The sequence below is a fragment of the Daldinia vernicosa genome, assembly GCF_022497035.1.
Source record: "Daldinia vernicosa strain CBS 139.73 unplaced genomic scaffold F5Y00scaffold_1, whole genome shotgun sequence".
NCBI classification, from domain to species: domain Eukaryota; kingdom Fungi; phylum Ascomycota; class Sordariomycetes; order Xylariales; family Hypoxylaceae; genus Daldinia; species Daldinia vernicosa.
The window spans coordinates 530,333-542,592 of NW_025953917.1; the positions used below are offsets into that span (position 1 = coordinate 530,333).

The following is a 12,260-nucleotide window of genomic DNA, read 5'->3' on the forward strand; positions in this document are numbered from 1 at the left end:
CGGGTACCATGTGTCCTTCTGGTCGCCTTTACTAGACTGACTGATGAAAAGGAAAGTGCCTACCGAACAACAAAAACGATCAGTATCACATCTTGTATAATCGAAATAGGATACAATGCTTACCAGCGCAACGAGTGTAAGCCAGTCATCCAGTCCCAGCTTCGATTGTTGCACCAGGTGCGCTCTCAGCCTATGTAAACCCCACGGCAACAATAGCCAAGGCCGGGAACACGCAACTGCACACCGCAGCCGCAACGGAGTACGACGAGTACATGGCTATCTAGGTATCGAGTCTGTATGTGCGGAAACAGAGCCACTCAAATCGACTGATAGCGGTGGCGGCAACGACGACGAAGACGAAGAAGACGAAGAAACGAAACCAGGCGCAATCACCAGAAGTAAGAAAAGCACAATCTACAGAAGTCACACAATGTGATTAGGAGGAAAACATAACCGCCCGTCCGTACACGGCCATCTCACTGCCGCGAGGGCCATCATATTCGGCGATACCATACTGTACGGACCGCAGTGCGTCTCATCGAAGTAAGCAATAAGGCAAAGGAATGCAGATGCGCGCATCAAACGCGAATTGCTTTGCAGTACTTCTCATGTATGAGTAGGTACACGTACAATACATAGGCGCCAGGCATCAGTCGTCAACATGCCCGTCAAGTAGCTGTTGTGTCACCACGCACGACATTTATTGATAGAGGAACCAACATGTTACATGGATTAGATATTTGACTGGACCAACTTCTCGGAACCCGGCTTTACTGGACGTTGGGGCATTTGTTGGAACTGACGTGCATGAAGGATGCGAAGGATCTGACCGACTGGGCTGACCCCAAGTTCGGTTATGAGGTAGTCGAGAAAGGGTCGCCATGCATGCAACGGGATGGATCGCACCTGGTTGGCCAATAGGACTAAAGCTGTTGATCTAGTGTAAGTAAGTTATCAACAGCAAAGTGGGTCACAGTAATGCATTAACTAACCTAGGTGTGTGTGCTGCAAAAGGACATTCTAAGATCGCTGTGTATCTGGGCTATCTCCTAGGCCCCTGAGGGAAAGACTGGTGTTATAAGGGTGCCTTCAGTATGAGAACAGAAATTGGGTGAACCTCCCAGCAAAACATTGGTCTGATCGAGAAGATCACCGCCTGGAATCAGATGCGGAATCGAACATGGGTGGAAAGGTCAGTGTGGAGATACTATGTAGTTGCAAGGTGCTTAATTTGTGGGGGAATCCCGTTGACAGTATGTGACAGACTTTTGAAATGAAGCTTAAATGAACCTCCGTATACTCCCTATAATTTATCCTGTCGCTGGGGTGAGCGATACAAGACATCCGTGAGCGCTCTTTGCCGTTAGAGCTACCTGTGCCTGATAGGGTTTCTCGTCTTCGCTCTTGATTGTGCTAAACTCTTGCAATATCCGTGATACTATATACGAGGCCTCCATGGTCGCCTTTTGCTGTCCCAAGCACTGTCGAGGTCCAGCTCCAAATGGTACGAATGTAAATGGGGGAGGGCTATAATCATTTTCCCAGCGGGAGGGACAAAACTCATTGGCATCGGGACCCCAAACTTTCGGATCGCGGTGGAGCGTAGCGAAGCAAGTATCGAATAGAGTGCCGGCTGGCGCGAACACTGGAGCAGTGCCATCTAAGCCTCCTCCGGTAGGTAAAATTGTATCTTTTAAAGCAACGCGATTCATCTGCGGAAATACAGGGTACAGACGAAGAGCTGGTCATCACGTTAGCGATAACTTTCAATATAGAGCCAAATAGTAGCAGGCATACTCTCAGTGATGACATGTTGTAGGGACTTGATCCGCGGTAACTGGTCGAAATCCAGCGGCTTGTCACCTACGGCCATAACTTCAGCTCGCACTTGGGTAGCTATAATAGGGTTGCTGGCCAAGTTCCGGATGACGTGGCTAATCAAAGAAGCGGTTGTTTCGGTTGCTGCCATCATGGCCTGCACTATTTGGTTCCGCAGAACAGTCCTATCAGTCGTCGCTTGTGCCATGTTGAAAAGCAGAGTGTGTCGCTTTGTTTTGTCTTGGCTATGTTCGACCGAGTCGATTTTGTTACTGTACTCGATAGCTCTATCGACATATATATCGGCGAATTTATGAACCTTGTCGCATGCCTCGAGCCAGGAACCCTTTGGCATCAAGAAGCTCAGAGGTCCCAGGGCGATGCGTATTCCGCAGCCATTGAAGCCAGCCTGAAATGCATCCAGAAAGCCTTCTGCATGCGATGGAGGCGTGCCGGAAAGCATTCCGATAGGCTCTCCGAACAAAAAGAGCGTATTTAAGTCAAGATACTAGTGCGCATACATTAGTGCGCCAGAAGCGTGGGCAGGGATTTGCAAGACAAACTAGTCTTAAGAGATATGGCTGTAAATCAAACTTAGAGCCGTCCTTTGGGATCTGTCCTAGTAGGATCTGGAGGTGCTCTTCAAGGGGACCAAAATTAGAAATATTGGACCTGTGGAAGCCGGGCTTGAGTAGGTCGTGGGAGACCTTCCAGTCAGAACCGTCAGTCGTAATAAATCCCGTGCCGCAGAATGGGCTCATGCTGTGTAGTCGCAGAGGCTGAACTCCCCAATCTGCAGCATTTTTAGAGAAGACTGCCCGTAGATTTTCTGGGTGGATAGAGGATATGCCATGCGAACCGAAGTTCAAGCTTTCGAACGTATGGCCATATGTATCGTATCGCCGCTGGTGCTCGACCAGGAATTGGTTCTTGGAGATAGCATCTCCGGTTCGCAGGAAGATATCCAAACCGAATACGGGGTCCTTATGCTTATAGCGGGCTGCGGGCTGGCATCCATGTTGCTGGGCCGTGAGTCGCAGTGTGTAGGTTAGATACAGGCGATAAGCAGCAAAAGCGGCGACAGAAGAAGCCAGCAACGCTAGCAGCGACACAGCAGTCATGATGATTTTGGTGTAGTTGGGGAGATGGCAAGTACCTACATGCTTGGGGAGAAAACGGTAAGAATTTAAAGTAATGGAAGTTAGGCAGGTAGGTACCTAAGTCAAAAGTTTCGTTTCCAACTGAACTTGCTATACGGTGCTGCCCTTCTGTGTAACACGAAGTTAGGTACCTAAGACCACCTCGGAATGGACCGAGCCAGAAAGGCGTCAAAAAAAGTCTGAAAACACCCTAACTTCCAACAGTTATCATCTCATACAATTAACATTAGGAAATTAAAAAAGTACATTGTCCAAAAGTCTTAAGCATAACCTAGGTATTTAACCCTATATTTTATTTGAGATAAGGTTAATATATGGTCGTTTAAACAGATATGGTTTTTCTTTAACATTTAATACTTTACATTAATAATATTACTTATATTTACGCAACCATTTAAATTTAAAGAATTAAACGAAATCTACTTAATTAATACTTAATGGCTATATTCCATTATAGAAATTTCTTTAAATTTTTAAAGAAGTATTTAGATGTAGAATAACTTTGTAAAATATACTGCTTTTGTATGTGCTGATAGTGGTGCGCCAGCTTTTTTGACGCCTTTCTGCGAGCGCACCACCTGACGGTCTACCTGTAACAGCGCTGTAACCGCTATGCCATAACGTCACATATGCTGAAGCTATTAAACGAACCATGTGAGATGGCTTAGCCGGTTTATTTACAAACATTTCATAATGTAAAAAAAGGGAATAGTTTTCAATTTCATTATATAAAATCCGTTAATTTACGAAGCTATTTCACGGTTGCCAAGTGGCTGAAATGAAAGCCGGATCGGCGCCAGGCATGGCCTTGACGCCTTCGAACCTGAACCGGGAATCCGCTTCCTCAAACAACCTCTGCCAGTCCCGCTGCTCCCTCTCACGGGCGTTGAATAGTTCCATCATGGCCAGGTCAAAGCCCCGTACGAGTCCTCCCTTGTACCGTAACGTTGTCCCGGACTCGGGCACGACAAAATCTGACACAATGACCCTGGCACCCGGCTTCAGCGCCCGCAGGAGCTTCAGGCAGTACCGGTCCGACCAGTCGTGGAAGATCCAGCGGAAGTGGTAGACGTCTACGTCGCGCACTGGCTTGTTATGGAAGAAGTCGTGTGCGATGAAGGAGACGCGGTCTGCCAGCGCGGGCGGGATCGACTGTCGCGCCTGGTCCTGGATGACGATGCTAACTTGCGGCAGACGTGTCGCGAGAGCTACCGCGGTGGAACCCGCCGATCCGCCAATATCGACGACCTGCGAGACGGACTCCCAGTCAAAGGTATCGTATATGTGGTGCGGTGCAAGGTCCGCATTGGAATTGAAGTAGACCATGGCGTTGGCGAAGCGCGCTGCCCGCTCCGGCTGCTCCGCCAGCATGTCGAAGACATGTGTCTCTAGCCCGTGCGCGATTGCAAACACCTACAGTTTCCGTATGAGCCGCGAGCTCCCTAAATTCTATGCATCGTGCCAACTTACCGAGTGTTGCGGCTTCTGCGACTTGGGCCACTTTACTAGGGCTGGAACCGCCTGCGTTGCAGCAGGCCACATCCGCTGATTACCTAATGATTCTATTCACGATAGATCCATACTCGGTGAATGTACGAGACACGTAATATCTTACGATGGAGAGGCTATAATTACTTACGCTAATACCTACGCTTAGCTGGGTGGGTAGTTTATGTCTCAGAGCCCTTTCTTCGTGGGCTTTAATAGTGTCGGTATTAAGAGATAGAAATATAATTCTGATGCGGCACGAAACCACGTAGCTAAGACTAAACGCCTAATAAAACTATGAGGTATTTATCTTAGTACTTTTAAATAGGTAGGCATCTTATTTGGCCTGGATATATCTAGGTACCTAAAGTGCCCGGTAGCTCACCTTTAGTTATGCTTACCTAAACATAAGGTTGAGATTGCTATGACTAGGCCTGGGTAGCAACGACTGGCAAACCACCAAGGTTGTGTATATTTATCATTTTCTCCGTACTTAGCTATATTTGTCGCAGATTAATTCTCTATAAACGGGAACGATAGATGGTCAAGCTTTTAGAATAACTAATACGGAGTATAGAAGTCGCCCTAGTATATTAGGTACCTACCTGGTATGCTAGTCTCGAATTATCCTCATGCTAGATGACCATGCATATTACAATTAGTAGACGAGGTATATTTTAGCTACATAGTTGACTTTGTAGGCAATCATAGATCGGAATAGTGATACATTTGCCTGGTATCATACATAGAACAAATGTGGCTCTTTACCTTCGAAAGAGAATGCAACGCTTCTCTTAAATACCCAATACTAGTAGATCTACCCTTGAATCTACCTTGATCCCTTTATCCCCTGAAAAAAGGGTGGAATAGTCTGGAAAAGCCCACATGCACGTAGAACCGAATTCTTCTCAAAATATGGCCCTTCAGCCGTAGCACTACATGAACTATCGCCATCCTCCCGAATGATAGCTTAATGGTAATATTAACCAGACACTGCTTTATTCTGGTGGTGTTCGGATGCCTCAATGAGCTATAATTAGGAACTGGGTGAACTTGTACAGCGAAATATTAAAAACTCGTAGATGTAACTGAATTTTCTTTGGGTCATTAGCTAGAAATGGGTTCGTTGAAGATTGTTTCCCAGGGGGTGAAGTAGCTAAGTTATCCGTTGTTCTTTTATTCTAGGTAGCTTTACCTTAACATACCTAGGTACATGCTCAAAGGTATATTACTCAAGGATCAACATGCAGGTGGCTGCCTCATATTGTGTGCTCACATGAATTATGTATTGAGGTAGTTGGCATTCGGTACAGGGTAGGACCGGTAATTTTGCTTTCCGGGCTACTCACCTCCGCGCCGCTTACCTCCGTGCCGCTCGCCTCCGGACTGCATGCCCCGAGGCACCCTCTCTAATCACTTCTCCACGCAAACACATAGGTAGTATATAGCAGACCAATAGACGTAAACATTATCATTTTCATCATCATCTCCACGCAAACACATTTGTGTGCATGCAACCTACCTCACTATATTGAAGTACAACATATTTTGACTGCACGAGATAATCTTTATTTAATGGCAGTCGAACACCACCTGTCTACCTAATAACATCTCAAATATCCCCAACAACCAGATTTCTCCTTCCTGCTTTATATTATTTGTTTCACAACCTTGTCTCAGGATTAAACTTCAACCACCCCGTTTTATTGCATCTTAACATTTACATTGATCGTTCTTACTTGGGATTGTCAACACGCACCTCCTCAGTGGCGTCTTTCTTAGTCATCGTTGCCTCATACCTATAGGTCTTTACCTAAGCACCGAACTTACACAGGTCTGTAAATACAACCACTTCTTTTACTTCTTTCTTTAACAGGTACATCCTAACAAATTCGCCTGTCAAAGGTACATCTATCATCCATGGATGCCCACCCCGCTTATACTTCGTGATTCAATATTTCCATTCTCATATCTCTACAGCTAATTACAAAGAACTAATCGCTGATATATTTAAATCACAGACCGCCAAGATGGCTTCTCTCGCCCTCAAGTTTGTTGACGTCCTGTTGAGCGCTATCCAACTTGGAGATTCGGAGAAAAGTATGCTTTCTAGCTACTTTCAGAAGCATGCTGAGCATGTCAATGAAAATAAGTTAGCAGCGCAAGCTTTAGAAGTTGTAAGTATTTGCATAGTTTCGCGTGGCACATTAGTCCAATATGTTCTGACTTGTCAAGGTCCTTTCGTCTCTCGAATCGAACCCGGCTATTACCGATCTTCATCGAGACGTTATTCAAAACCTAATCTATCTCCTCCAGAGCGAGGCTACCCGTACCCAGGAGAAGCAGCCGACTCCGACCCATCATGCTTCAAAGCCCATGAATACTAAGGTTTCCACCACTCCTACATCTGGCCATGATGAAGCTACCTGTCTTGTTCGTGGGTCTTCTTCCAGTCGTGGAACTTCTTCCGTGAGTCGAGTTGTCGGAACCCAGAAGGAATACGGCTTGAAGGATTCCATCTACCAGGATGGTAATAACTCCGACCAACCTCATTCATCGTCGTCAGCTACCAGCAGTGAACGACTGGCATCTGATGGAATCTTCGATACTGCAATTAATCGTACTTTTACGAGATTTGCAGACAACACAGTGACTCGCCGTACCCAGCATACAGAGTTGGAGAACCCCGACCACACTTCTCTTAAACCTGTCAACCCTATCCACCTCCACGCTAAGAAAGTGTCTGATCGAGCGGCATCCCCTTTTTCCGTCGTAGCTGACGACTCAGGACTTCTTGTCCGCAACGGGGAATACAAGGGGTCAAATGTATGTTTAATTTTCTCTTCCTTGGTTAAGTGTCGACTACTAACTAACTTGCGAACTTTACAGCGGATGATGTTACCCCACGAATGGCGGGAGCCCATTCCTCTTGAAAAGTTGCAAGGCACTCAGGAATTGCATACTATTGGGGCCACCGGGGCACAGCTCCGCGTCTGTGGAAGTTCCGGGGCCCAATCCGACAATGATATCGTGAAGGGTTTTGTTCAGCAGCTTACCAAGAACAATACAGAGGCTTCGTGGGTTGACGAACCCCCTAATGCGAACCAAGGTAATGCCGCCGACTATAACCATTGGGGCAGCTATCAACCGGGAAACCCGGGCTATGCTTCCCGACGCCGAGGTCCGCGTCGTGGCGGAGGAGCCCCTACTGGAGCAAATCAGTCAACACAAAACAGCAAAGGCGATCCCCAACTCGAGAGCCAGGGAGGCATTCGTACCCCTCCTCGGCGTCGTCGCCGTAGGGATACTCAGAAGTCCGATTCAGTCTTCTACTGGGGCCCGGGAAGTGAAGAGAAGAAAACTTCCTTTATGAAGTGGAAAGATACTATTGAAGTTAGAGGCTCCCCAACACCGTCGGAGTCTGTCTCTCAGTATACTCCGGGATGGACGTCTGATTTAGCGGAGAATTTGCGAAATCATCCACCTAAGCCCACGAGGGATATCTGGTGAATTGCTATCCAAACAAATTCGCCAACTTAATCGGGCACCGCCCTCGATCGCATTTTCGATGTCAAGCAACACCCGACATAGGGCTTGATTCGATGCTTCCCGATGGTCTATATGCATCCGTGTTTTTACATTGTTTCATGGTATTTGGCAAGACAGTTTCTTTCCAATAGATTGCCAACCAGACTTGATAATTGTCACGAATTGTTGAGTTTGAATGAAGGTTAAGGGATGGTCTATTGATAGTTACAGCCATGCATGATCAATGTAGTGTCTATGGTGAGACTATGGAATATTTGCTTTGCTTTGTGGATAGAAAGCTGTTGTCCGCTACCTTGCAAGAAGCACGACACAGATTCGTTTGGCATGGATGTATATCGTTTTTCTTCAATTTTTTAATCCATCGAACTGTACTAATACCTAACTATGAGTGAGAAAGCTGCTACGAAATTGTCTAGTTAATGATAGATACGCGCCGTTAAAAGTCTTTTATGTCGTCGTCGTTATGGATCAGAACACCAAAATTGATACTATTTCAGCTTTAAACTCTATGCCCCCTTTTCAGCTCCAAAAGCGCCGAAACGCGATTGGTTGAACCCGGATGTCATGTTGTTCGCGGATGAATTAGGCTAACGGGTTTTAGATTACAAGATTGGACGTTATTCCCGAAGTCGTAATGGATGGTAATGCTGGTGGACCTAGCTGAGCCACCCCAATCCCATACGATCTTCCTTTCAGGGACCCCCGACCGCTCAGCTCTAGCGAATGATATCGAAGCGAAGTCGTTCTCGGTTAAAGATCGCGCTCGTTCTCGCGTCCTTGTTAGCCTAACTAACCTCCCCTACTCTACCTGCTCTCCATCACGGTACTTCGTTAGATTTACTAGCTAAGATTTACGACAATAGATATTCAATTATGGCGTCCGGCTCTAGTCTTCCGCTTCCCCACAGAGTACCGAAACTTGGCCATAAAAAATCCATGTTCGGTATGCAGCTTGATGAAACCATTTTATGCATACCTAGGTATTATCAGACTCACACTCTATAGGATGCCAGCGTTGCCGAACTAGAAGAGTAAAGGTTGTAGTACCTAAGCTGATCGCCTTAACTGCGAACATAACTAATAAGACTTTTTGGTATTTTTCAGTGCAATGAGGAAAAGCCGATATGCCATAACTGCAAGCGGCACGGCTTACCTTGCATCTACGATCGCGATGCATCCGTAAAAGCAGCCTCCGGGAAGCCGACCTTAGCTCAGTTACCTCCCCATAGGCCCGAGGAAAGCGACCCGCCTGAAAGCCGCACGCGGCGAATGATAGAGACGAGGTTGATGCATCAATATGTTGTTGAAACGGGAGAAACACTTGCAATTGACCACCACACTAGAGGTTTATTATCTCGGGTGGTTCCGAAATTCGCCCTAGAGTCCGATGGCTTATTATATTCCATGTACGCCGTCTCAGCCCTACACTTGGCAAAGCTTGGTAGAAGCGAAGAAATTGCGGGCGGCGCCGAGAACGCTGCCAATATATACTACTCCATGGCCGTTCGGGAACACCATAGAGAGCTATCAAATGTTAACAAACAAACGGCGGATGCGGTCTGCTTAACATCTTGTTTGATAAGGGCTGTCGCACTCCTCCAGCTCGAAGGTCGAAGTTATCAACCTTACACGCCGCCATGGCAATGGCTCGCTTTAATACAGGCTTCTACGTCAACATTCGTCGAGGTATTCAAGCGAATGGGACCAGATCCTCAGTCGCCAATCTTTCAATTAATTAAGGATACTCGCAGTATACACAATGACGGAAAATTATTTGTCGTAGGGGATTACCACAGATGGCAACATTTGATGGACCGCCCCGAGGAGATTCGAGCTATCGAACCTTGGGATGAAGAAATCCAAGTTACCTATCAGCGTACACTCACTTACATGTGCACTATCCTTGACCTAATAGACGAGCAAGGACTGTCATGTACCGTCTTAAGAATGTTAATCATGTTTCCTATGCTGGTGGGACGACGATTCGTCGAACTAGTCCAGGAAGGATCTCCAAGGTCTTTAGTCATACTCGCTCACTACTTCGCGCTGCTCACGAGGTTTGAGAACATCTGGTGGGTTGCCAATGTAGGAGCTGATGAGCTCCGCGCGATCGCTGGCGTACTGCCTGACGTATGGCAAGGTCTACTCGCCTGGCCACTGGAAGCTATAGAAAACAAAGAAATCTAGTATTCATGGGCGTCCTCATTAATTTAAGCTTACAGATTGAATCCTTTAACAACCTGGGGGTGATGTAATGTCGCCAAGTTGCTAATGGCGCAGTACATACGGATCCGTATTACGTGGGACCATCACCAAGCAATTTTAGCGCATCGTTCTCGTCCTCGTTCTCGCTTTCGCTCACTCCACTAAAACCTCGTCGTCGTCAATCAATACTTAGATCTACCAAACAATCTGAATGTTCGTTCCATGGGCATTGTATGCCTGCGCCTCCAACTATGACGAGCATCAAAAGGCTATAGTTAGGGCTGAATGGTTGACAAAAATATCAATAATAATCAAAATGTAGTATATATAGCAACGAGCTTGTCCTACGAAGGGAACAAGTTCTCGAAACCAACAACTGCTTCTGACTGCTACAGGCAAGGCAATTTATCAAGCCTTCTATTCGGTATCTACTTCCACACGAGTTTTCACCATGAAATCCGTAAGCATACCGTTGTTATTTCTCGCTTGCTCAAGTTTTGTCTTTGTAAGTACATAAACAACCCCCGACGGAACCCTGAAGCCGTCTTCTTGAAACTAACATACGGACACTAGGGGCTTCCACACGTGGGAAAGAAAGTTCACATATCTCAGCCAGCCAAGCGAAGCAACAACTCGGATCCAGGTTCTATGCTTCAGCTAAGTTCTGATGAGGACTTCCACTTTGAGATTCTCCGGGCTTTAGCTCTTGCACCTTACCAGGGCTCAGATGTGGGCGAAGTCTTAGTTGCTGCAAACCATATTGTAGCGGGAGATTTCGAAAGCTACTACAACGCCTTCCACAGCCTCGCTGATAGGGTTCACAACCAAGCGAGTGCAATCGACTCAAATCGGTATCCTGTTTCGGCGAGGAACGCACTCTTCCGAGAAGCGACCTACTACCGCTCAGCCGACTTCTTCCTCCACGGCAACTGGAACGACTCCCGGATCAACACGCTCTGGACCAAACAGCTCGCAGCTTTCGACAAGGCGATTTCGCTACTTCCGGTTCCCGGCGAGCGCGTCACGCTGCAGGGCAAGGGCTTCCAGATCCCGGCTATCTTCTTCGGCAGCGGCCAGCCGGGCCCCCGCCCGACGCTTCTCATGTGCAGCGGCTACGACGGCTCGCAGGAGGAAATGTACCACTCGATCGGGGAGGCGGCCCTCCAGCGCGGCATCAACGTGATCTCGTTCGAGGGGCCCGGACAGCCTACCGTGCGCCGCGAGCAGAACATCGGCTTCATCCCGGAGTGGGAGGAGGTCGTGTCGCCCGTAGTCGACTACGCGATTTCGCGCAGCGACGTCGACGGCGAGAAAATCGGCCTGCTGGGCCTCTCCTTCGGCGGCTACCTGGCGCCCCGCGCCGCAGCCTTCGAGCACCGTCTCGCGGCCGTCATCGCCTTCGACGGCCTGTACTCCTTCGCGCGGGCTATGTTCGACCAGTTCGGGCCCAAGATGGAAGCGCTGTTCCGCGCGGGCAACGCGACCGCGTTCGACGCGAACATCTTCGCGCTGCTGGCGCGGCCCACGGGCGTGCCGACGTCCGCGCGCTGGGGCATCGAGCAGGGCCTCTGGGCGTTCAAGGAGACGAGCCCGTTCGCGTGGGCGAGCAAGGTCGATAAGTATACGCTAGACGGGGTTGTGCAGAATATTACTGCGCCTGTGTTTGTTGCCGAGGCGCAGCACGATATGTTCTTTACGGGGCAGGCGAAGATACTTGCGGATAAGCTGGGAGATCTTGCTACGTATCATCTGTTTGAGTCGGTGGATGGGGCGGGGGAGCATTGCTCGTTGGGAGCGGCTGTGTTGAGTGATCAGGTGATTCTTGATTGGTTCCAGGATGTCGTATCGTCTTCTTGATGGGTTGGTTCATGGTTGCTTGTGTGATAGCTTTGGACTGGATTGCTGGATTCCGTTTAGCAGGATAGGGGGTTAATTAGAGAACATTTCACTTCGGTTTATATATTTCTCCAATATACACGTTTAGACAAGAAGCTTAACGGTCTCGTGAATTGTCAATCCTTCACGCCCCTTTAGGCGCAC

At 47.8% G+C, this 12,260-nt stretch overlaps 5 protein-coding genes across 5 annotated transcripts; 3 read left to right on the forward strand and 2 right to left on the reverse strand.

Moving 5' to 3' along the window:
* Window positions 1-1,310: 1,310 nt before the first annotated feature.
* On the reverse strand, window positions 1,311-2,939 carry F5Y00DRAFT_256701 (cytochrome P450; the record flags this gene model as incomplete). Its single annotated transcript, XM_048010459.1, has 3 exons — window positions 1,311-1,741; window positions 1,798-2,326; window positions 2,382-2,939. 3 exons carry the CDS (start codon window positions 2,937-2,939, stop codon window positions 1,311-1,313), a joined length of 1,518 nt encoding a protein of 505 aa, XP_047870131.1.
* A 776-nt stretch (window positions 2,940-3,715) lies between these two features.
* On the reverse strand, window positions 3,716-4,602 carry F5Y00DRAFT_222538 (S-adenosyl-L-methionine-dependent methyltransferase). Its single transcript, XM_048005736.1, has 2 exons — window positions 4,449-4,602; window positions 3,716-4,391 (listed from the first exon to the last, which is right to left on the reverse strand). The coding sequence occupies exons 1-2, from the start codon at window positions 4,518-4,520 to the stop codon at window positions 3,735-3,737; spliced, it is 729 nt and encodes a 242-aa protein (XP_047870132.1). The 5' UTR covers window positions 4,521-4,602; the 3' UTR covers window positions 3,716-3,734.
* Window positions 4,603-6,496: 1,894 nt separating this feature from the next.
* On the forward strand, window positions 6,497-7,976 carry F5Y00DRAFT_267437 (uncharacterized protein; the record flags this gene model as incomplete). The annotated part of the gene is made up of 3 exons (XM_048012070.1): window positions 6,497-6,643; window positions 6,702-7,292; window positions 7,356-7,976. The coding sequence occupies 3 exons, from the start codon at window positions 6,497-6,499 to the stop codon at window positions 7,974-7,976; spliced, it is 1,359 nt and encodes a 452-aa protein (XP_047870133.1).
* Window positions 7,977-8,760: 784 nt separating this feature from the next.
* F5Y00DRAFT_3165 (uncharacterized protein) lies at window positions 8,761-10,437 on the forward strand. The gene is made up of 3 exons (XM_048013473.1): window positions 8,761-8,958; window positions 9,021-9,052; window positions 9,120-10,437. Exons 1-3 carry the CDS (start codon window positions 8,889-8,891, stop codon window positions 10,200-10,202), a joined length of 1,185 nt encoding a protein of 394 aa, XP_047870134.1. The 5' UTR covers window positions 8,761-8,888; the 3' UTR covers window positions 10,203-10,437.
* On the forward strand, window positions 10,438-12,209 carry F5Y00DRAFT_3166 (2,6-dihydropseudooxynicotine hydrolase). Its single transcript, XM_048013474.1, has 2 exons — window positions 10,438-10,725; window positions 10,794-12,209. The coding sequence occupies exons 1-2, from the start codon at window positions 10,672-10,674 to the stop codon at window positions 12,075-12,077; spliced, it is 1,338 nt and encodes a 445-aa protein (XP_047870135.1). The 5' UTR covers window positions 10,438-10,671; the 3' UTR covers window positions 12,078-12,209.
* The last annotated feature ends 51 nt before the right edge of the window (window positions 12,210-12,260 follow it).